The sequence below is a fragment of the Eucalyptus grandis genome, chromosome 1 (genome assembly GCF_016545825.1).
Source record: "Eucalyptus grandis isolate ANBG69807.140 chromosome 1, ASM1654582v1, whole genome shotgun sequence".
NCBI classification, from domain to species: domain Eukaryota; kingdom Viridiplantae; phylum Streptophyta; class Magnoliopsida; order Myrtales; family Myrtaceae; genus Eucalyptus; species Eucalyptus grandis.
The window spans coordinates 36,745,106-36,770,066 of NC_052612.1; the positions used below are offsets into that span (position 1 = coordinate 36,745,106).

A 24,961-nucleotide genomic window follows, 5' to 3' on the forward strand; every position below is an offset into this window, starting at 1 on the left:
ATTAGGATATACGTCTTGATTTTTCATAACTTTCAGAATTATGCATAAAGAAAGCGCTCGACTAACGGCACTTCTTAAAGAATAACAGCGCCATCTCCCCCACTTGATTTCTTTGGAAAATCCGAATAACAAATCCCAATCGTATTTGCTTCTGGTCCATTAAAGTGGGTTCCTTACATATGAAAAAGAGAGAAAGCAATGGACAAAATTATTCCCGAGAAAATGAACTTCCAAAATAAAATAACAAGTGTGAAAATAGTATCAATAATTTTCCAAAATAAAATAAAAATAAAATAAAAATAAAAAAAAAAAAAAAGAGTAGAAATTGTTCTTGAATGGAAACACGCATCACACAGTAAAGAAGGGAAAAAAGATAAAAACAGAGCGTCCCAGCTCAAGAGATATGGCTTCTTCAGCACCCATCAAAGCTTGTTTCTGCTAAAGCTCAAAACTTTCGAAGTTCAGCATCCCAAATCACGAAATTCTGCCGAAGGTAGGAAGGTCGCGTGTGTTGCAAGGATGGTTGGAACTAGACACCGATGACAGAACCGTGCATGGTATGCGTGAAGCGGCAACGGGCGGGATTCAACATGATGCTTGAGGAAACTGGTCGTTTGTGCAATCATGTCATTACCAAACTTGCCATAAGAAAACGACTATCTTGACAGGATTTGGGTTTTCAACAGTCGATTTACAAATTCGCTTCCTCTTTTGTGCTTCATGTATTGACCTCTTCACAGAGTAATAGATATAATCCCCCACAAATTCCAATTGTAGTATAATTCTTCAGAGACTGCAACCGATTTTGTTCATGAGCGACACCCCTGTCAAGTGAACTTCCCCATTCTCAACTTACTAAACAAGCACCCGACGTAGGTAGGATTCCACTAGTCCTACAGGAGTTCGAGACCATTATAGGAAACAAACCCTCTCACATACGCCTTTCGCTCTCAACAAAAGCATTCTTAACACCCTGTTTGGCCACAAGGTCTTTCATCTTAACACTGCCGACAGTATGATTCCCATCTCCCCAACTTCTCGAAATCAAGCAACTTGAAAAAGTAGGGATTTGTGAAGTTCTAGTTATTAGAGAATATAAGATGCGTATGTACTGCATACCTCCGAGAGGAACATTATCTGCTAATGCATGATGTCCTTGAGGGTCAACGACCAAATTAACCGACTCTTAATAAACTGGAAAGTTAAAGGCCTGGTTCAGAAAATTCTTGTGGATAAGTAACCACTCTTCAATTGGTTTTACAGAGCTAACGCATGCATTTTCACTTTAAGCTGTTGCAGAAGTGGCCATAAAGACAAAGCAAAAACTTGGATGAACAGAACAAAGCACCAGATATTTATAACTAAAGTATGCACTTTGCAATATAATGAGAAATGCCCTTATTTACAACATAATAACAAGCAATGTACATCAAGATGAAATCTAAGACACGGAAGGCAGCTTCAGAGGATGTGGAGGGCAGAGAATGATGCGGCTAAATTTTCTCGCACACACATTAGTCACATATAAATAAAACTTGTAATCAACACTTATTCGATCAACTCCACCACAAGCGCGACCTCAACTCACCCTTCTGTTCTTTCCACTTATTCGCCCTTTTTAAAGTTCATAGGCTGGAAACCTGGCCGCTGAGGGTTCTACCATGTCTAGAAAGAGATAAGCCGTACCTCCAATCCCTTCAAAGAGGGAGTAGGGGTTATCACCTCCATGCATCTCTCCCGTGGAAATAAGCTTGAGAGCCCAATCAAGAAGAAAGCAAGCAAATGCTTTTGCCCTGTACAAGAACTCTGTGTTGCCTGTGACACGGTAGAGCGAGAGAAACGCGTACGCATTCCCACTTATACCATGGCATATACCAACTCTCTTTAACATCCCTCTATTCCACACTACCTCCGCAGCATCAACCGCAGCACGTAAGAATTCTTCATCTCGAAAGACCTGGCATGCAGCAGACTCCGAGTAAGTGATCAGCATGGAAGCTTTTTGTGAGTAGAGAACATTTTAGAAAAAAAACCCTTTTGAAGGCTCAGAGACTACTTGGCTATGTTTACCTCAGCAGCTTTTACTAATGTGAGGGCAATCCCAGGGGCCCCATGACACCAATGCACGAGAACATCCCTGTTCCTGTCTTCCTCACTGGATGGATAGTTTCCACTGGGGAATCTATTTCTAATCATGTATTTAAGAGTGCCCTTGACATCTTCCATCTCATCTGGTTTCAATTCCATATGCATTAAAACATGCATTATGCCAGCCAATCCATGGGCAGCACCCCAGTACTTTTCGCCATACCATTCAAACATCAGTGGGGACTTTCCTCCTCTCTTAGCCAACGCTCTCCCATTTTTGAATATTTCATCTGCCACAGCACGCTACATATAATACTATTAGCCAGATTACGCCAATTTGCACAAGCATTGAGATTAGCAATGAGATATCAAAGATTCAAAGAAAATGTCACCATGGTTGATGAAGGAGCAGTCCCCTCGCCAATGTGCTTGTTTAAGAACAAGCAGGCCCATAGAAATCCTGCTCGCCCATATAACAACTCATCCGGAATACTCTTTGACAACTTAATCTGCTATTGAGAAAATGGTCAACAAACCATGCCTTAAGAAACAATTAGATTAAAATTAAAAATAGATCAAAGAATATACCTCTTTAAAGTGGTTTAGATAGTGGGTGAGGGAGTGAGTATCGCCCGCATACTTAGCCACAACCGCACCAAGAGCACAGACACCAGCCCTCCCACATATAAACGTCACATCCCTGTCAGCGATAACAAAATGGGAAAGCTAAGAAACAGCACAGCCTCAAGTGTCGACCCACCAACAAACTATACATTCTTTTTTCTTGGAAAGAAAGGTAAATACAACAAGGGTCCTGTCAACGATCCTTCCAGACATGTGAAGCCATGAGCATACTTGCTAAAAAGATTTTGCTTTCCAGATATGGAAACATGATACAAGAAAAGCAATGCTCTGAAAATTGCAAAACCTCCTTTTAGTTCTGATTAATCAGCAAGTGCCCGAGCAGTGCTAACGAATTTCATATCCATATATTTAAGCCAAAAGTGGGTCTTGTCTCACTTTTTAACTTTTCAAAATTACCCTTGCATTGAGTAATGAAAAGACTACAAAACCTGGTCAACATATCCCCATTAACTTAACACCTCAGCCAGGCCCATACACGCACTGCTCGTTCTCTTTCCCTCACAGAATCAGTCGACAGCGCGCAGCGCGCAGCGCGCATTAGCATAGCGCATGCCCGAAAAATTCGCGTGAAAAATAACTGCGAGAGAGAAAGAGTACCTGGATTTAGCAGAAGCAGAGTCACAAGCTCTGATGATCTGCGAGCAGAGTGCGAGATCATTGGAGTTGCTCGTGATCTGATAGGATCTGAAGAGCAGGAAAGCGGTTCCCAGAGAACCGCAATACAGAGTGAAGTCGCGCACGCGTTGCCTCGTGGCACCCCACGTCTGCACCACTATCTGCGACATTTCCACAAACAACTGGTAAACTTCCGCGCCCAAAAACCAAGAAAAGCGCGTGCCCCCGCGCTCCGAGCTCGGGAATCGAAGAGGAAGAGCGTACGGTTTCCTTGAGGTCGAGAGCGGCGCGCTTGAAACTCTCGGAGAGGACCGGGTACGGCTTGGCGAGCAGCTTCGCGAGGGAAGAATCTCCGGGAGCAGAGACCGCTCCTCCGTCTTCGTCGTCGGACGCCGCCGCCGCCGCCGCCGCCTCCGGTACGAAGACCGGCATGGTGTTGGGGAAGAACCTGTCCGCCATTTTCTCCGACCGTCGTGCTCCGGCTGCTCCGGCCGACCGAATCCTCTCGGCTCGCGGGTGGAGGGGTTTTGACTACGCGGTCAACGAGCGCTGAAGATTCTTAACTTTGCGTTTCTCCCGAGAATGGGCGAGAACATGGTTACACGTGGACGATGACCTTCGTCCACGTGGCACGGCGAGTTTAGACGGTTCTCGTCTCATGGGCCTCGAATATCGGATCGTGGGCTACAAGGCCCACCGGCCCAATTTATTCCTCACTAAAAGATCGCTCGCTCGTGATTCGGCGCATTCTTATTTCTTACCTCATAAGCTTCTCCTTTCTTTTTCTTCTTCTTTTTTTATTTCCTGTCTTTTTCAATATTTATTGGACTTTTTTTTTCTGGCCCAACATTTGTTCCAGATCCAGTTGATCAGCCCAAAAATAAAAAGATGATAAGAACATTAACGGAAATTTCCTCTGTCCTTAATTCATTACCACCTACTTTAGTCATATTGACGTTCGCTTACACCTTTCGCTCCGGATTGAAGCTTCCTCCATTTCATAAAAACAAATAAAATATGTATGGTCGAAAAGTAATGGTTTTGCATCACCCATTATATGTTCAAGTTTTGAAAAGCTCGTAGACTTATCTAGAAGCATAATTGTACATATGACGAAAATCATGGATATATTGAAAATCGTAAAATTTTCTTAACTTGATTGCTTAACAAATGACTTTACGATGTCTATGTTCATTAACAAACCCTTTTTAACTTAAGATGCGTGTCTCCACATTGTTGGTGCCCATGGCATTGCATGCTAGTCTTACTACTCTTTTGAATTTAGTGGTCAAGTGGTGTCCACATTAGTTTTCATAAATCTCAACCAACCAACCTCTCAAGAGATTTTGAAAGTGCACTTCCGCACTCTCGATTAAGAGCGAGCATGGTTGATTCCCACCTTGGAATCAAGAGTTGCCCACTAATGATCAATTCCAAAAAATTGAAAATGTGACCCGCTCATTAGTTCCATTAATCCACTTGAGAATTGGAACCATGGTTCATTGATGGATCCATGGAACTGATTCTCAATCCCTAAAAATTGTATTCATCAACTAATATCATTGTGCACCCAATTTCTATATGTGCTCTTAAAACGAGTTGTTGGCTCCTAATTGTGTACATGATGACAAAACATCGCAACATTTATGGACATCTCTAATCGGTCATCTCCTTCCTCTTTGTTTGTTTATTTTGTTTTGATTGATGAAGTAAGTAAATGAATTATTAGAATAAAAAAAAGTAGGGGTTAATCCTATTACACACCAAAGAGACAAAATTAGTTAATAATATCCAATGACTATAAATATATATAAACATATATATTTGGTCAAAAACTATAAAGTAATTAAATAATTGAGATGAAATTATATATATATCGGCTCTTTTGGGTGAGTGAATAATTTTTTTTTTTTTTTGGTAAGGATGAGTGAATAATTTCACATCTAAAATCAAGAACTAAATTGATACTCACCAGTCTCACTAAATTAGAATCGAGAACCAGACTAATCAACATGGGAAACATTAGTTCTAAGTCACTATGATCTGATTTCGGACAGTTTCCAATTCCTTTGCATACTCTTGCTCTCAACATGACCTGAACAAAAGACCACAAACTCCATTGTTATCTAAGCCATGCATTTTTACTCATCCAATCATTTCCCTTCTCGGCCACCACTGTCGTAGGTAAATAAGTTTGATTCGTTCATGTTCAAGTGATTGGACAATTGAAGTTGATTTTGAAAGATTGTGATTCCCTAGTAAAGATTAGGACTTAAACAACCACGCATGGCTCAATCGACAGGACCCAAAAGAATTGGAATTGAGTTCATCATCATATGGTGAGCCCTTCCCAGATGCAACAAACTCTCCCTTGGCCTACGGACTAGGGCTGCGGTCGCACGGACTTAATGCGAGTGTCGGCAAACAGTCCCCCCCCCCAAAAAAAAAAACAAAAAAAAAGAAGAAGAAGCAATTAGTACCTGCAAAAAGGTTCATCGGATTCCCATTCCAATGTCCGGGCCACTGCGGTCTTGTCCACAAGGCGAAATTGTCACCCGGAGCATTAATCACAAAAAAATACCAATATTGCGGATAAAGTTCATGTTCTGTAGAAGTCCTCGCTCCTACAAGTGTTTCCAACATTTAATCACTTTTTTTTTTGGCTTTTTTTTGGGCTTAAAGAAATTAATATTTTCGTTTACATTTTTTTTGGTGCAAGAAAAAGGACGAGGCCCTACAACAAGGGTTGTTGAAATGGTGAACTGCTAGACTCTATAACGACTAGAATGCTTAAAATGTGACATTCTCATATCACAGTTATTCCATATTTCTTGATCAATCATTACATGTCCAGTATAATCAAACTCAATAATTGGTTTGATGATGCTATGTTCTTGGATGCTATAAGACCTTTTAAAAGGAGGCAAAGAATCTTCTGTCGGTATGTATATATTGGATGTCCTTGGGCCCAATTCCTCCAGTAATTTCGATGGGTGATTTGGTTATGCATCCTAAACTTCATCAACAAGAATCTCTAACTACATCTCAAGTTGCGTACTACTTTGGGATTGCAAAGTCTCTAAGTGCCTCTTGACTTGCGCATTACTTTAAGGACAACTTGTAAGTGCTCTCAATCTCTTAGCTACAGTTATCCCTTGGCCAATAGATCCTTCTTACCTTATTAGATTTCATCTTCTTTTCACGTCTAGAGCGGGTCATCACCATGCGTCATATTTTTCCACTTGAACTCTGTCAATCGAAAACTCACTATCACTGAATTCTTTATGCATCCCATCAACGGCTTCATTGATCAAATTTATTAGGGATAATGATTAAAATGACTTTATACAATATGACTTTTATATTTTAAATTGTTCAATGGGATCTCCCAATTTTTTGTAAATGTTCAATTGAGTCATTGGATTATATTAAAATGTTCAATATTAATCTTCCATTAATACAAGTTCAGGGACAACACTAAATATCTTCATATAGTTTATGAACTAAATTGAATATCTATAAAAAAATCCGATAACCACATTGAATAAATTAGATGTTCATGAACAACGTCATATATTAAATTAAAATTCAATGACCACATTAAATAAACCGAAAGTTCATAGATCACATTACATATAGTGCTAAAGCTCATAGACCATTTGTTTCATTTACCCAATGTATTATTGTGGTCTTTATGATAAGGGGGGTTAATCATATTGTAACGACATGATTTGGCCTTATGTTGAGGCCTAGATCTCGGGCATGACGTCAACCGATCAATTTAGGTAGATAGCCACTAAATACATCACTCCGATTCTGCAAGTAACTCGAACAATTACATTTCAGCTTCTACTTCATCAACGGAAGAAACAAACTCACAAGGGTCCCCACAGGGCCACAAGTCCTGACCTTTGTCTCCCCTCACATGGATCGACCAGCAAGATTTCAATTCGAGCGGTCCAAAGTCATCAAGACAAGACAAGACAAGACAAATGGCCCACAACAATCTCGTTAACCCCGCACCAACCCAATCTACACACATTCTATTGCAAAGCCTATGCACGCTCTCTCTCCCTTTGGAGAGGGCTACATCAACTACACAACACAAACACCAACACAAACACTTGCACCCCCACACACATTGCCTATAAAGAAAACCCACATGAGGAAAAAAAGTACAAATCAAGATCGAAAATAAGCATAAGGAGAAGAAGAAAGAGCATGGGATGCCGATCAATTATGCAGCTCCCACTGGCTACTTTTCTTCCAAAAAGCACCGACGAAAGCTCCTTTGTGATGTGATGCCGAGTAGAGGGGATGCTTATGGCGGATGAATGGGATTTTAGAAGAAATTGAGGCGAGAAGTGTAAGTGGCTTTGGGAGACCAGTTCCCCGGGATCACGTCTCTGGCCGAGAGCGTTCTGTTGGTCGACAATGAGGTCAGCTTCACCGAGAAGGGGCCTTGCAGAGGACCCCCGATGATGCACCAGTTCGCCCCCCACAAGTGCTTCATCTCTATCCACTCGCTCGAACTCGCCTGCCCATTCACAAACACCAGTTTCAGCGACGATATAGACAGTCACCACACCATTACGAGTGCACAAGATTTCAACAAAAGATTCGAATAACATGGACTTTCCAAAGTACATCATGTGCTCTCTGGTGTGACCCTTTTCTTAGCACGTTTATAAGATCCCCCTTTTTACAGTTAATTAAAGCGGAAGACGCGGCACTTTTTCCACAGGAGCGCGCATAGCTAAAGTTAGGCGCCATTTGTGAATTCCATGGGACCCCAAAAGTCGTGGTGGCGAAATTGAATAAGGACACAGAAAAGAATGAATCGAGAGGGAAAAAAATTGAACTTTAGTGCTTTCACCACAGTTCACTCTTTAGTTTTTCCCCTATAATTTCTGAAGAACCGAAATACGGGCAAGGGCAGAAGCGAGAGAGAGAGAGAGACTTACGGGCCTAATGTGCATGGAACCCACGTCGCCATCTCCATCCTCGAATTCGACCAAGAGCGAGAGCCAGTAGTCCGTGGAGCCCTCATTCACGTGGAAGGCTATGTTCTTGCCTGGATACTTGCACGGCGTCCTGCAATCCCAATATATCATAATTAAACCAACGCCTTGTTAACCCACAAGAGAGAGAGAGAGAGAGAGGGGGGGGTCTCTTCTTCATCACATGACGTTTGACCAAAAACAAGATTCTAACTAGGGAATTAGGGGTAGCCCCAAGCTCCATTTTTACTAAAACATGCATACCCAATGTCCGATTGCCAAAGTTAAAAAAGTCATTGCATTCACGTTGTCGCTTTTAATTGCTTCCCGAGTTATCTGCAAGAACTCTTTAAACAAGTGTCCTAAAAAAGCCTGCAACATTTTTTACTCAATTTCGCGAGGACCGCAGTACCCTCGATCCCCACAACGCGACCGTTGAAAAGTAAAAGGCAGAGGCAGAGACAGCGCGAGACTCTGTCTCCGCAGAGTCAAAAAAGTGCGAACCAGCTTTGGCCTTACCTCCGGTACTGGACGGGGAGGACTCCCCGGTTGCGGAGCGGGCCGGCCTCGCCGGCGATCGCCATGCGGCCGAAGGCGGCGCCGCTGAGGTCGAAGTGGGTGTTCCCTCCGGAGCAGTACCCGCCGGGGCACTCGTCGGTGACGATGATGGTGACGGCCCTCCGGGAGCAGATGCCCCGGTCCAGGCACTTCACCTTGTAGCACGCCCCGCAGCCCTCGCCGTTCTTGAACAGCACCGGGCTCACCGCCCCGACCCGGGCCCGCAGCGGCCTCACGTCCACCATCGACCCGTACCCGCACGCCCCACCTGCAAATTTTTAGCCAACAAAAAGAGTTTCAGTGGATGCATTCACTTGACTTTCATGATTACACCCCCCGCGGGAAACATACTTCGGTAAACTACCGAGATTTCGATAGGGTTATACGTATTAGCAGTCGCTGTCGAATGGAGTTGCAGTCGTCGCTGTCTTACATATTGTTGCATGTAAAAAAAGGAGAGAGACAGAGACAGAGACAGAGAGACAGAGAGAGATGTCTACGTTTTCTTATTTACCGTCTTCTCTCTCTACATTGCACTCATTTTCAACCCATAGAATGTCCAACAAGAACATCCCCATTAGCATGTTCTCGAGGGGAGCTTTGACTCTGCAGACTCGCCGAGTCTTCATGGCGCATTTTCAGCTTACATGCAAAGTGCGAAGTGAAGCCTAACAATAAATGAATCCCCCCGAAATGCACAGCCCTTTTCATTTACCCAGTTAGCTCTAGACGACATTCAGAGACGACTCGCATACAGAACACAGTTCCAACGCAACAAGCCTTGAGAATTCTCAACGATTATCAACAGATCCGAACAATGTAGCTTACACCTAGGGTCGGAGCGGGCGAACTTACCATCGCTGCCGTCGCCGTCGGGGCTGCCGTACCAGGTGGCCGTGGCGGGCTTCCACCGCGCGTTGGGCACTCGCTTCTTCACCTGCGCGGACGCACTCGTCGTCGCCGCCCCCAGCACCAGCAGGAGCCAGAGCCGGCCGAGGAGCAGGGCGGCGGCGGAGGAGGAGGAGGAGGAGGAGGGGGAGCCGCGGCGGCGCTGCTGCATTGTTCCCGCCACAAGGTCGCGGCGGAGAAACCGAGGGACGGTTAAGAGAGGAAGGACGGGGGGCAAAGGGAGGAAGAGAAGCCTCGAAAAGGCGCTCGCCGACACTTTTTACAGCGAGGGCGCGTAGCTCTGTAGGCTGCTCTGTAGCGCTGCAGTCGCTTGTGTCTGTCCGAGCGCAACGTTGAAGAATATATAAAGGGCGGAAAAAGCTGCGAGCCTACTTTTCCGATCGAGAGTGGACACGGGGGAGTGGTTATTTACGGTGCTTGCCACTTCGGCTCCCGCGCGGGTGTGGGGTAAGGCCCAGGGGGCCCCACCGGCGGTTAAGGCGTTAATTCCGCCTCGACCCCGTACGTGCCCGGGGGAATGGCGAGGGCATTTCGGTCAGCACGGGCGACCGGTGATCGTTTATTATATGTCGCGGCCGACACGTGGAGGAGATGGCCTTTAGCATTGCGCGGGTCGGAATTATAATTAGAGCCAAATGATTCGATCAGTCAATCAAGTTTAATTAATTAATCGATTTTCGGTTGTTGCCCCTTTTGACTAAATGCTCCGGCCATGTGTTCTCTCTTGTTAGATAGAGAAGCACTTGGCCATGGAGGAATATAGAGCTGCTACATGTGAAAAGGGTGCGGCTGGTTTTGCTGACTATTTAGGTTTTCGACCCATTTCAATGGCGCCCGAATCTTGTATTGATTAAGGCCTTTAATGGGTATTCTCGCATTCGCACTGGGGTTAACGAGATCTGTGCAGAAAAGCCGAACCCTTTCGGGAATGCGTTGCGTTTTTGTCAAGGTTAAAGCAGTAGTAGAGAGTAGTATTTTTAGGAGAATGAGGACTTTTTGAGGGTAATGAATCAATTCGGCCTATGGCGTTGTGGCCCCGTAGAGAGCAGATGCTTGTCTGAAATTTATGTGCCTTATCTGATGCGTATCCGCATCCGCTGGAGTGGACCGCCCTCTCAGATGCACCAGATCACACGATCTTGCTGGGTCACATGGGCATTTTTTTCGCTTGAGCTTGCCCCACTCCCCACCCATGTGAGCTGAATCCTGCTAGATAAATGAACGTGAGCTATAGAGGGATTACACTTTCTTCATGTGGAAAGTTGCATTATTTGGGTTTTACGTGATGGCTCCCAGAAGATCCGTTTAGGTACCTAAGCGAGCGGACAACCTGGAGGTGGTTGGATATCATCTTTGCCTGAGTATCAAGCAAAGATGTAGGATTACTTGTAGTGCTATCGAGAATTACCGTCTCGTAAAAATTAATCAATCAAGAAAGCAAGGAGACTGTGCAAGTGCCTTCGTGTCGCCCCCTAGTTCTGCCGTGGAACGGAAAGTGCATATGTCATCCTTTATGCATCGCTTTTCTAGAAATCTTGCGAGTGCTATTGAAAGTGGCTAATGCTCTTTATTTCTCTTTTAATTGCTTGCTCGCGTCTTCAAGACCAATGTCTTGAAAAACGAAAGGAATGGAAAACCTGAACAATAGATGTTGGGGGGAGCATTACCGGGCAGGCAGTGGAAGTTGAAGCAAGCGACCTATCGAATCCACTAGAATGTAGTCCTCACTCCTCAGTGCTTCCCCTCCTCATCAAGCCTCTCAGATCCCATTAATGATGTTGCTCGAACCACTAACCACGCGATCACCCGCGTTATCCAGTGCTCCTGACTTTGAGCAAACGCTAGACAATGGAGAAAGCGAAAGCAGCACAATGATTACAGCAACAACGAGGTAGAAAGCTGGGATTTTTTTCACTTCGTTGATCCTCGTGTCGTGTGGTTTTTACATGGGGTGACTCAAGATCCAACAGCCTTGGAAGATCACGAGAGAGAGGAGTAGGGATGCTGACTGCAATGGAATCCCGATGGACATCGCTCAGAGCCTCAGACACACGGTTTTTCCCAGGAACAAACAAAACAGCAGATCCTAACAAGTTTGCAAGTTTCTTTAAAAATGCAGGCTTGATGCTCTCTTTCTTTGTCCGAAGCTGGACGAGCACATGTGAATCTCTCGCCAGCATGTGACTCATCTGCAGGCACCAAACGTTATACCTCTCATACAGACAAATCGGCGAAGAAAATGACCCAGTCCTTGTTTGTCCATTCTCTCGCTAGGCACAGACCCTTTTTCCCATTCTCACTTGTCACTCTGGATCTCACTCCATAGGTGAAAAAAAGAACAACCCTTTTCAGTTTTCACACGTTTACATGCATTCAAAACTTCATTCACTTCCGGATAAAATGCAAATGGTGGTCATGGTCGATTTTTTGCAGTTCATTTTCAGCATTCCACTGCAAATTCCAAGTCCCAGATGATGCTAAATTATAATATCCAGAGATATGGACTCTGTAACCTCCAGTCGCGAGGCCAGTTCTCATGCACACTCAGATTTGCAGAGAGGCTGTTTAATTATTAGGGACGACAGGGTACTTTATTGAGAAGGCGAGAGAGTAGCGGGCGTGGGACAAAGAGACGAGATATCGCTATAAGCGCGAAGACAGCGCGTGGGAACAAATGGGGTCGAGTCTTGAAAAGAAGATGTGCTTGGAGCTTTATGGGAAAGGCATCCTTTTGACCATCTTCTTGGCGCCAGGCCCTTTAAACAACACTCTCGTATCTTGAAAAACAATGAATTCTTGGGGATCCAAAACCCCCAAAAAGAAAATTATATACGACCAATCACCAAATTTTAAGGACACTTGATCCTGTAATTAGACTAGGAAACAAATCATGTAGCAACGTAAATTCTTGAACTGTGATTCTCGGTTTGTAAATTGCAATTTCTTCTCCCCTAAATTCTGATATATGCTTCGCGACATTACCTTGAAATGCGGAGATCAAAAGCATGTGTCTTGAATACTTTATGATGCACATGAGCAATTCACGTTGCCTTTTCTACAAAAGAATGCCTTAAAGTATCTCGACAACTTTGATTCATTTTGTCTGACAAAGTATGATTAAAATGGTAGTTAAAGTCGCTACGGTTGAAGAATTATAACTGGCTAATCCACTCAGCTAATGGCACGAAGGGAGCACTCCCATTATTCTAATTAAAGCATATCTTTGAATCCCTATAGGAGTCACGTTATGTGCTCCTTTAGTTTGCACCTGTCGACAGGTAATCCATAGTGCTCTCTTCTTTTTTTTCTCTTTGGTCCTAAAGCAATATAAGAGGATATCAAATATCATTCATGATTTGATGTCATTGCCCCTTTTTAATCTCATGAACGAATGAATCCACGTCGTATTGCGTTGGCCTGTCACATGCCATTTCATCAGCAACTAGCGCATTAAACACTCAAAACTCTAAAGTATAAACAACCACCAACAACAGGCACAAGGAAGGAGAGGACTGCCTTATTGATCAGTGAATACTATGTTTAGCTAGACCCAGATCAGGATCAATTCCAGTGTTCTAATCAAACACCACTTTATAAACAATGCTTACACAAATTTGCTGATCAAAAGTTGATGCACCTGGGATCCTGCTCCAGAATAAAAGCGATGCATGTCAAACTGCATCACTTCAATGTTGCTGAACCACGGAGTGGGTGAACTCATGCCATCGACTACCAGAGGCACTGAAAGAGCGACAACCAGAGTTTAATTATGTATTTGAATAAAGCAACCATTACATTATAACTAAAAAATTCTAGAATCCTAGCATATTTTTTTCTTTGGTGCATAGTTGTAGAACTTTCTGCATTATTGTAGACGTATACATTACAGAGTGCACAAACTCTGAAAGTCTGGACAAGAGTCATCCCGCGATGAACCTCCAATTCGTTTAACAGGCATGATCAAGAGGAATCTTACACTTCACATCCATCAGTCAACAGCTGGCACCACATTGAATTCGTTTAATCACCTTCTCGTCTACATTAGAAGTGAACAGTCCAATGAAGAATGTTAATTCGAATCAGAAGATACAATACAGAAGAAGAACAAGTGTCCGGCAGTAAAGCTAATCAATTTCAGTATGACCCCTCCTACAAAATTAACAGAGAGCAGGAGGCATTTTTTCTGCCTCACAAAGAACAGGCTGTCCGACAGAAAATCACATTGACTAGAAACAACACATTGTAATTTAAAATGAGGCTGAACAAAACATGATTAGCCCAATCATCTCTGAGGAATCATCATTAAGGACAATGAAGAGGATATGTTAATCTAATTAAAGCAAACATACATAACCGTTTCCCATTTACATGGATCAGATATCCTTAATATGAATCTTCATCAATAGATAAATCACGCATGATTACACCATGCACACTAAAAATGCAAGTGAACCTGCTATTTTGAACAGTTGGTTAGATGGAGATTAGGAACTGTGGAGTCACCAGCAAAATCAGGCCACAAGCTTCCGTAAAACCAAGCTGACAAAGCCAGCAAGCTAGAACTTAAAATGGGTCAATTTCTATACAACAAAGGACAGGTCAAGAGTGTCTCAACATCAGTACCTTTTCATTGATTCTTATACTCCATCCATCACTTTTGGATCCATAAGCAGGGTCTGCAACAGCATAAGGTGGTGGGACCGTAGCATTTTTCAACAAAGGAACTCTGTCGGTTGAGAATTCATCGTCACTGTCATAGTTTTGATGTGGCCCAAGAACTTTAAGTACCATTGCCAGTAGGATGCATAGTCCCTTAAACAAAAGAATGAGCGTCAGAGGCAAAATAAATCAAAGCAAAAACAGAAAAAAAATTGTTCATTTGTATCTCCGAACATGTGCAGGGTTGGCAACACACACGTTAATCATCACTCAGCTATTGATATGTTAATATGAAACTTTGAAGAATTGTTTAAAGACCAAAGAATAACTGTAAACATAGAAAAAGAAATTCTGCACAATCTTCAAAAGTAAAGCAGATGACAGGTCTGATATTCACAATACCCAAGAAGCCACCAATTGAACTGTCGTAACGAATCACTGCACTTTTCTCAACTCAACTATGGAAATAAATGTGCAGCTGAACCAAGTTATAAAAGAAACATTGACTCAACTATGGGAATGGATGCACTTTCAACCCAAACCTTCAATCTACTCTAAAACCCTGATTTTCATGCCAGCACGTTCACAAAATTATAACAAATTTCATGAACTTAGGAGGTATAAGACAACAAGCAAATGTCCAGGGAACACACTGGAATTACTGAAACATTCTCTGTTACTTTAATCAAATACTATCAGAATACGCCAGTGCAAACATCTGAAAGTTCCATATAACAAGCATAACTTTTTCAAGTTTTGTTTCAGAAGTATGATATTGGGTTAATCAAGGAAGATTAAATGCAACTGCCAAAATAAGGAAGATATAGAGCAATCGACTTTATTGCAACACAATTTTCTTGACTTCCTTTAGTTCAGCACCTCATAGATGTCAGGAAGCCCTGAACAAGGAAATCAACGAAGTCCACAAACATGCCTAAAACAATTGAGTTCTTTTTCTGCAAGAAACGAGAAAAAGACTAGAGTGTGATCTCAGAACCTCACAACTGCAGGAAAAAAAAAGGCAGTCCTTTAAATAAAGTAAAAGGTTGACTTGTTTGGCTGTCAACTTCCACTTCACAGATTCAACTTTACCAACATTATCGAGCGAAGCTCACCTTTTTATAGATAAATAAATAAATAAAGAGGGAGAAAACCAATGAACCCCAGAGTCCCACAAAGAGTGAAAAAATAAAAAGGAAAGGAAGAAGGAGGGTCAACAGTTCGAGTAATTGCCCAATGCTAAACTACGTGCTCAAGCATACCTACCTGGATAGATACAATTGACAAGCCTATCCATTTGCACATCTCGAAGTTTGACCTGACAAACTCTTTCAAGAGACTAAGGTTCCCAGTAAGATCTTCTGGAAAGTCCTGTCAAAATGTCAAGCTTACTATGTAGATGAAATCAATCAGCATCCAAGGCAGGCTTTGAGATACTAAATCACCAAGTACTTTACCAAGAACAGCTTCTTCACATACCTCTTCCCACTCACGATTCAGAAAGACGTCTACAGTCACTGCAGCTTCCAGAATGAGAAGTAAAAAGATGAAAAGCATATACTGCATGAATTAAATACCAACGATGAATTTGTATGGTAAACAGTAACAAATATAATTGCTGAAGTAGGATCAGGCACAAATTTTCGACTGTCGAAAAAAGTCCAATTATGCTCCAAAGATACAGGTCCACACCAAATCCAGAAGTTAGATGTTAAAGAAAAGTTACCAGGTAAAGGCAACAGCCATTTGCAGTTTCTGCAGCTATGTGCCCAGAGCATGTGATCACACACAAAGTAACTCCAAGACAAAGAAAAGTATAAATGAACCTGCAGAGACATAGTCCGACAATTCTTAATCATTTATTAGAACAAATGCAAGGGAATATCATAGATAAGAAATAAAGGCAACATTATGAGTACTAAATCTAGTAAGCAATACGCTGTAACACCTTCCTCACACTACGGCCTTGATCTGTTAAATGCCAACTTTAATTGCTACATCTTTTTTATTTTATTTTTTTGGTCAGATAGTTGCTATGTTGAAAGCCAGCAAATTTGAAACTTCTCGCCAGCAAGAATCAAAACATAATTGCTAAAATGCACACACGACAAAGCGATTTCACAGCACTTTCCATTTTTAAAGGACAATGTGAAAACGAGACAAGCTATAACTTTCCATTTTCAGCATACATGGAAAATCAAATCATAATGTTTCTTCAGCTGCGAAAAGAAAAACAAACAGTGCTTCTCAGCTCCCTTCAACAAACAACAATAACTAAGCCCTGTCTCTGTAATTGAGATCCTTTTAAAGTGGACTCAATTGTGCACATGCTATGATATGCTGCACTAGCCAAAGAGAAAAGCCTCTCAGCTAGGTCAGCAAGTATATTAAAATACCCAGACAAATGAATACATGGGCAAAGCTGATGATAAACCGACAATTTTCCAGCCTTCAAAGTTACCATCTTTTTGGTTCCCACTCATGACCATACTGCCACAAAGCCCCCCAAAAGAAGAATAAAGAGAGAAAGTAACGTGAAAAAAAGAAAGTACTCATGAACCGTCCACGCAGAACTCACACAACAAGATCTCAAGTTCAGATTTTGCTGCAAAAGCAGAATGGCCCGCATCAAAACTGAGCATATATTAATCGCTTTGACGTGAAACTCGCGCACCACCGATCCAAAAAACTTAGCCAACTTCTTCAACAAGGCGCTGCAACCACGAACTTCGACTGGGGATGCAGTGCTGGCTTGGAAATCAAACTGAAAACCTCCTTTCTACCCAATTAAATAACAAAAAAGAGAGCCATTTTTCTCAACCCAGATTGACGAAATTGCTTATTTCCAAGAAAGTCCCAGCAATCAATCAAGCGCACAGATAGAAAACCACATCCTAACAAGTACCCAGATACAAGTATTAGAAAACGAGGCGAAAGAACAAGAATTGACAAACCAAGGGGCGGGCTGAGCAGGATGGTCGAAATCGGACATGTGCCTCGTCCAGACCCTGAGCATCCAGACCGAGTACAGGACCATGGAGATCCCGACCATTCCAATCACGGAGTTCACCAGCTTCAGAACCGATTGCATGCAGCTCCTCACCATGCCCCCCATCGTTCCAGCCGAGAGAGAGAGAGAGCGGGAGAGGGCGAGAGACGGAACTCAATTGAGGAATTGGCGCAGCTTTCTGGATCCTGATCAGACGCACGGGGGCATCGGCGCGCCCATCATACGCGATGGAGGCCGCGAATCCGACCTGCCCGGGAGCGACGGAACGGCGATTCGCTGGATTACGGTACTTCCGTTTCCGTTGTCGCTACGGCAAGATTGAGGATTCCGGACGGAAAGAGACAATTTTTATGCCATTTATGTATTGTTTTCTAATTTGGATCGTTGTACCCTTGATTGGTTTATTGACGAGGGATCGTTCAACGAGCAAATCAGCGCAGATAATCTGCCCAAAATTTCGTCTTTTTTCCTTAATATATCCTTCTGGAATTTGATATCCTCCTGAGAATCGTAAGCGTGATTTTCATATATTTCACAAGATGGTGCTTTAAATGACAGCGTGGATGTTTACGTAAGTTTTTTCGATTTGTGGAGCATTGTCTCTGAATTTTCCTTGATACAATAAGATTTTTGAACTTTATATATGAAAAGAACAGAAAAACGACAATTTCTTCTTCTTCTTCTTCTATTTTTTGGGAAAAAGATTAGGAGGAAGAGAGGGAGATGGGCAAAGTTGGGCTTTGCACACAAGCGGAATCGGCGTGACCTCACTGCCGTGTGCAGGCGATATCGCATTCGGTTCGGCAAAGGCCTCGCTTTCCGAGGAAAGTGTAACTAAAAACTGCTCGGTCTCGAGGCAAAGAGTTTCTAGTCTCCATCGAACAGGAAAGGACTCGACTACTGATAGGATTCCACCAGCGTGTCGACTTCCATCCAAAATCCATGTCGGGTACCTGTTAACGCAGACCTCAAATTTCAAATGATTAAACAGTAGGTTTAATGGCATGCGGCGAGGCGAGCTTTTCCCGCTCAACGCTAGACCTCGCTATCGTCCGTAGCGAGGAAGCTTCCCTCGCCCATCCTCAAGATCTAGGGCAACGGGGCGGGAGAGATTGCTTCCCTTTGCCCATATCTGAGTCACTACTGTTGTCGGCTCCTGGCATGCTGTTGTTTGATGTGCATTGTTGTCACTTAGCTGATTGGTGTGCTGAGGTCGGAGGTGTCGTCCCCTTTGCATGTCGGCATAAGACGTGGCAATTAACAATCATTTGACTCCTACATCAACGACGTCTGTGTCCAAGCATACATACGACGGAAGGACTAACAATGCACAAAAAAAAAAAAAAAAATCAAAGATGGCATTATACTAAAAAAAAAGTTTAAAGATAATATTGCACAAATCAAAAATAATTTAGAAAAAGTATATGCAAATTTACATGTCAACTTAATTTAATCAGAGAAATGGTCATAAAGGAGTTAACTTAAGTACTACAATGTTACGCAAATCAATCACACATGTACATCAAAAGTGTAGATAGTGATACTTTTTTTAAAAATAGGAACATTTATACGTATGATGTGGGATATTATCTGTCATGTTAATGCTAACTTAACGATCATATCAATAGGCATGTATACATTTTCAAGGAAAAGATTGATATTAATAAAATAAAATAAAAGAACAACGTAAGAAGATTCGACTGCAAAAAAAAAATAAAAAAAAATAGAGATTTGAACAAACATCGAACATTTTGCAAAAGATAAGTGGTCTTCGTCCCCATCCATAAGAATGCATGTGCATTCAACATAGCCATCGGGAGTCCTTCTCAATCAATCGGTAACTTAAAAAGAGTCTGCGATGAAGACATCGTTTTTGGGACGGTGAATCAGTCCGCATCGAAATCCAAGAACATCCGATAGGCGTCGCGGTCCGAAGAGTAGTAACCTCGGACCAAGCTGTCGACTTGGAACCCCGATTTCTTGTACAGATTCATGGCGGGAGCCCTCAGAGGATCTACGTGGAGCGTGACCCTCTGCACTTTCCTCTCTCTGCACTTCTGAATCGCCGCTCGCAGCAACGACCCTCCATGCCCTTGCCTTTGGCAGCTCTCTTTCACTGATCATTGAAACTCACATTTCCATAAAGATTGAGAGACCCACGTAAAGAAATAACGAAAAACAAATGAAATGTGTCTCCCTTAGGACTTCCGTCAAACAGGTGACGGGCAATGCGGGATGAGCAGTAAAATGGTAGACGACGAAAGGGGGTTTTTCTGAGAAAGAACCTGCGAGCTTGGTGATGGAGGCGCACAGCGAAGAGGGCCAAGCGTACATGACGTAGCCCGCGACTTCTCCGTCCAGTTCCAAGTAGAGCAGCCCGGCGTTCTTCTTCCTCAGCTCCTCCTCGAATGACCTGGCCAGAGACTCGTGCTTCGGGAACAACCTCTTCTCTATTCTCACCACGTCGTTCACTATCCTCTCCCAGTTATTGCCGGAGCTGGAGCTGGAGCTCCTTTTCAGCTCCAAGATCTCCCCTTTCGCCGCCATGGACGGCGGTTCCCCCAAGATCTGTTCGGGCCCGCTCCTCCTTTTGGACAAACAGTTCCAGGACTTCAATTGGGAGCGCAGTTAGCATCAGCCATCAAAAGGGTGCGCGGACAAGGTTTCGTTTTCTCGCTGCAGATAATATTATCTTTATCGGGATACTGTGCTGCCTTTTGAGCGGGTTTCGAAAATAGAATTAATTGAATTACTTATCCGCTGCAAAAAAATTGTCACTTTCTATCTTTCTTCTGGAGAAGGAAAAAGACCAAACTTCCATGCCACTGAGTTGAAAAGCTTCTTTCTTTCGATTGCGATTTAAATTCTCTTGCGAAATTGGCGGATGATGCTAGTTCATCCACCTCGTGCTTATCCCAATCCGATTATTTTATGCAGAGACTTGGGCAAATTTCTAACCGCATCTCCCTCGCCATGCCCTCTTCTCCTCCCTTCCCAGTTGAGGCCCTCAGCTTCTCCGAAACGTCGTTGCTCCAAGGACGAGAACACCCATGAAGAATCTTTTCAGGTACAATCGCTTTTGGTGGTTCCTCTGCTGTTTCCATGGCTCTGAAAGGTTCTTCCTCCGAAATGAAATTGGTCCTGATCGCTCATGGGCTTTTTGGATTTTTTACATAGGAATGTTCTTTATCTGGTTGTGTGTATGCGTGCTCAATATCTGTTGGCAAAACGGAAAGCAAATTGTGCTTGATTTCTGTCTAGTCTTGGCTGGTTGTTATTGAAACGGGGTGGTCGGCTGTGATTTTGCAGGGTTTTCCGGCACTACCGTCGGATGTTCCGTGGGACAGTGAGAGTGTGTGGAGCACATTTGCGTTTTACTTGCTCAGCTTGCACATTCCTCTGAGCTTTGGAGGTCTGTCCGTGGTTGCCCATGTGCTTCACCGGCCTATTCTTGATCCACAGACAGAGGTTAAGCTTCATTTTCAAGCTTTCTCACGGTTGCCATAATATGTGTGATTCCTGCAACTCGTGCATGATTATTCGTCGGATTGTCAGCAGTTTGTCTCATTTTGAGTATTGCGTATCAAGAAATTTGAAATGCTTTATTGAAGCTCTCTTGCTTCATCAATAACTGTCATCTTCCCTTCCGGTTGAATACACTAGTTAGATGAATTGTATTCCCCCACAAGAGTTGCTGTGATTATGCGCCTTCCGTGTAAATCCATTCTTGCATGTGAAAACACTTCATACGGTGCCACCAATGGTGACGCTTGAAAGAAGGTTTGGTTGGAACTTGAATGATGTCCGTGACCTGACAGGATATGTGGCTAATTACTTTGGTGTTGCCGTGAGGTGAAAGACATAGTCATCCTCTTCAGTGTCCTGAGTGACTTACCTATTTCGGTGATGGGTCAATTTTGGATTCATCCAAGCATGTAACATCATCTCTTTTTCATCCTCACAAGTTACGACTCAATGATTTATAGCTCAGTCATGTTGTATATTTGTTGTGTCATAAATATCATTTGCATGAGTTTAATGTGAATCATCAGCATATTAGCCACAAGCTAAGGTTCCTTTACAATTTTTTTGGCCAAAGTTTCGACACAGTATGTTCACTAATGGTATCATTACATGACTTGGAACTGTAACGTGTATTGATGGTTTGCTTGATCCTTCTCTGTCTATACTGCAGGCTTTGTCACTATTTGGAATTCAGGTCTTTGAGTTCTTTGGGACTCTTTGTCTCCTTATGTCCACTGCCAAGCCCCAATTTAAGTTGATAAGCCTCTTCAAAGGTAACAGGTTGTCCAATGGGACGAAAACATGGGTGGCCTCAGCACTCGGATTCTGCTCACTCATCTTTTTGGTTTTCCTCACATCATTCCTTGCTGATAGAGTAATTGGGCCTAAGGTTGGGTTTCATGAACACAGTACCTGCGATTTCTCGATTTCTAGTATACCTAAGCAAGCCAGCATTAAGATTGTTGCTGTTTTCTTGTTTCGTCTGCCTGCAATCTCATGATTGATCCATGAACTGAAATGCGGTCGGCAGATTTCATAAACGAAACAGGAACTTTATTAACTTCAGAAATCTTAATTTGATTGACATACTGCACTCTAGGATTAAGCTGATCATTACTTTGGTAGGCAGGACCTGTTTAGATTAGAAGGAAAGACAGATGATTTGCAGCTGCCAGTTCTCTCAATTTCTTCAACATTTTTGTTTTTGGAAGAGTAAACTTTCACCTAGCGGGATTATGTAGGAATCAATTGCCCGTCAGTCACCCAATTTCGAATCTGGCTTGTGAAGATCGCAACGGTCTTCTTTTTTAAGCCAATTGGAAGTTGAATAATGTTGCTGAGGGAGAATGTAGTACTATGGCCTTATTTAGCAGGATGATTGGCAACTGTGACAAAGTCTTTATCACTACAGGGGAATTAAGTCTGGCAAATAGATTGCGCTGTATTTACTTAAACCTGATATTTTGAGCAAGGTGTAAGTTAAAGCTTGCGGCTCCTTGTGGCATATAGTTCAGTGGATTTTCTTCCATCCAACTGGAATTGCTCTTCTTTCCACGTCCATGGATCATAAAAACGTGCCTCTGGCATTTGATACAGTTAACTTTCCGTCTTAATTCTCTAAGGTATGATCTTATCCTTAGATGGTAACTTTCTTCTCTCATGTCTATGCTTGTAGGCCGTCAACAATCTCATCCTCAAGGAGATCCTTCTAAGTAGCGACATTTCAAGAGCGGCTTGTGTCCTTGTGTACTGCATCATCACCCCTTTGATGGAAGAAATTGTTTACCGGGGCTTTCTGCTGACATCTATCTCATCCACATCGAAGTGGCAGCAGGCCGTTCTCTTGAGCTCCGCTATCTTCAGTGCCGTTCACTTCTCGGGCGAAAATTCCTTGCAGTTGTTCGTCATAGGGTGTGTTCTCGGCTGCTCTTATTGTTGGAGTGGAGACTTGAGCACATCCTTCCTCATTCATTCCTTGTACAACGCACTGATACTCGTGATAACATACGCATCGTGAAAGATCTCGGGTTGATGTGGATTGACGTTTACGTCTTATCGTTTCCGGTTAACAATGGCTCGTATGCTTTAACTTTTGAAATTCCTAAACACTTGAAACTTCCACAAAATGCAAATGTCGACACATGATTCACATATAACTTTTTTCATAACTTTCTGAAAATTCAAATAGAATTCTTACTTTCGATAAGAAAACACCTTTCTTGCTTTAAAGTTAGTGGAATCAAACAGGTAATTCGATTAGAAACTTATGTGCATAACTCCGCTTATCTTACTAATCAAGTTATCTGAGGTTTCTTTTCTACGAAGCCTTCAAAAGAATGATGCTTTAAAAGGAGCCAGTAAGAACGAAGGGATACTCCTGATGGGATGTTTGTTGGAGTTTTACGAAACATGTATAGGTGAAACAAACATAAACGCAACAGCAGAAGTAAAGATAAAATTCTATTATACATATATGTCCAAAGGTATTGTTCGTGCGTTTTAATCAAAAATTAGAATGTCAAAGGGATTGTACGGATTACCTCTCGAAGCAAGTTTTAAACAACTTGATCCAAATATTCTTCAATTTGAGCCTACAAATGTTGGACCTCTAATTTAGACACATCACCAACGCACCTCAAATAGACAAAAAACTTGTAGGTGATCCCCACTATGATTGTGCTAGCAATCTCATGGAGACAATCTTGTGCACATGACCGGCAATCGTTGCTAAGCATGTAATTCTCTCTCTCTAACCCATTCACCCTCTCTCTGCTTTATATATAACATCCTGATGAAGTCAATTTTTAACTTCCTCTAGATTTAGGTCTCTAACCTCTTAAAAAAGTTAAATAGACCTCTCAAAGAAGTTAAATGATTACTTCTTCCGGAAGCTAGTCTTTTAACCTCTCAAAGAAATTAAATGATTACTTCCTCTAAAAGTTAGGTGAGCAAGAGAACAACTCTAATGAGTGGGCTATGTCCGTAAGTGATTGAGTGAATTGGTCATAATGTGTAGTATCTCTAGATTCATCACTAAGCTAGTAATAAGACTTGCACTAAAATATTAATACTCCCAAGAGAATTGATTGTCTCAATCAATCTCTAGGTCCTACAAGTTATGTTTGACTTCTAACAATATGTTATGATTATGCAGACAATGTGAATGTTTTAAGAACATAATGAATATGTCAGCTTTCGCTACGGTGTAATTCAATCCCCCTGTCTTATTATATCCCGATCGAACAAAGACTATGAAATATTTGTGAAGTTACCAATTCGATTATATGCAAAAACCTAATTGACTTGCATTTTATACGAGACATAAACAATTCATTTTTATTATAATATTGGCCGAGGATTTCAATGCAATATTATAATTAGATCGCATAAGACATCGCATAAGACATTATTACTATACCTTGCATGTAACAATGAGACATATTCCATATTATGCACACATATAACTTTATATATGAACAAACTATGACTATTAAGTACAGAAACAAATCAATGAGCCGTCAACATGCACAACCATGAACCATAGCCATCCAACATACATGTCAATACCGTGCCTTAGGTCTAAGAATTATTTACACATGACCAGTGCATGAATGATTAGACATTGATCATGCCAAAAGCTTCCATATCACTAATCGTTCTATGTGTGTCACGGTCAGTGAACTTGTTTGTTACAAGCACTTGTAATCTAACTCGAGCACCATAATACCCAATGATCTGTGACTCTTTATTATCTTAAATATCTAATACTTAATGGTAAAGTTAAAAATACACTAATATTAATAAGATCATTAATATCCACTAAATAATCCATCAATCAAGAAAAACTCAATCTAATCGTAACCCCGTCATGTATATACTTACCGTCTCAAAAATAGGTCTAGTTACAACTCATTTTATGGAATTGTTCATATATATATAAAAATAATTAAAC

General features: G+C 42.2%; 5 protein-coding genes across 5 annotated transcripts; 1 reads left to right on the forward strand and 4 right to left on the reverse strand.

Moving 5' to 3' along the window:
- Positions 1–1,331: 1,331 nt before the first annotated feature.
- LOC104440593 (lanC-like protein GCL2) lies at positions 1,332–3,927 on the reverse strand. Its single transcript, XM_010053502.3, has 6 exons — positions 3,613–3,927; positions 3,331–3,509; positions 2,677–2,788; positions 2,481–2,597; positions 2,071–2,391; positions 1,332–1,957 (listed from the first exon to the last, which is right to left on the reverse strand). Exons 1-6 carry the CDS (start codon positions 3,805–3,807, stop codon positions 1,619–1,621), a joined length of 1,263 nt encoding a protein of 420 aa, XP_010051804.2. The 5' UTR covers positions 3,808–3,927; the 3' UTR covers positions 1,332–1,618.
- A 3,211-nt stretch (positions 3,928–7,138) lies between these two features.
- On the reverse strand, positions 7,139–10,120 carry LOC104440602 (expansin-B3). Its single transcript, XM_010053515.3, has 4 exons — positions 9,762–10,120; positions 8,868–9,174; positions 8,313–8,442; positions 7,139–7,885 (listed from the first exon to the last, which is right to left on the reverse strand). Exons 1-4 carry the CDS (start codon positions 9,964–9,966, stop codon positions 7,691–7,693), a joined length of 837 nt encoding a protein of 278 aa, XP_010051817.2. The 5' UTR covers positions 9,967–10,120; the 3' UTR covers positions 7,139–7,690.
- A 3,188-nt stretch (positions 10,121–13,308) lies between these two features.
- On the reverse strand, positions 13,309–17,977 carry LOC104440607 (tetraspanin-19). The gene is made up of 7 exons (XM_010053528.3): positions 17,429–17,977; positions 16,201–16,300; positions 15,954–16,034; positions 15,741–15,845; positions 14,439–14,627; positions 13,792–13,851; positions 13,309–13,556 (listed from the first exon to the last, which is right to left on the reverse strand). The coding sequence occupies exons 1-6, from the start codon at positions 17,587–17,589 to the stop codon at positions 13,840–13,842; spliced, it is 648 nt and encodes a 215-aa protein (XP_010051830.2). The 5' UTR covers positions 17,590–17,977; the 3' UTR covers positions 13,309–13,556; positions 13,792–13,839.
- Positions 17,978–19,179: 1,202 nt separating this feature from the next.
- On the reverse strand, positions 19,180–20,184 carry LOC104440624 (putative [ribosomal protein S18]-alanine N-acetyltransferase). The gene is made up of 2 exons (XM_039302117.1): positions 19,770–20,184; positions 19,180–19,600 (listed from the first exon to the last, which is right to left on the reverse strand). The coding sequence occupies exons 1-2, from the start codon at positions 20,029–20,031 to the stop codon at positions 19,371–19,373; spliced, it is 492 nt and encodes a 163-aa protein (XP_039158051.1). The 5' UTR covers positions 20,032–20,184; the 3' UTR covers positions 19,180–19,370.
- Positions 20,185–20,232: 48 nt separating this feature from the next.
- LOC104440615 lies at positions 20,233–23,078 on the forward strand. Its single transcript, XM_010053539.3, has 4 exons — positions 20,233–20,551; positions 20,794–20,952; positions 21,680–21,898; positions 22,685–23,078. Exons 1-4 carry the CDS (start codon positions 20,369–20,371, stop codon positions 23,024–23,026), a joined length of 903 nt encoding a protein of 300 aa, XP_010051841.3. The 5' UTR covers positions 20,233–20,368; the 3' UTR covers positions 23,027–23,078.
- The last annotated feature ends 1,883 nt before the right edge of the window (positions 23,079–24,961 follow it).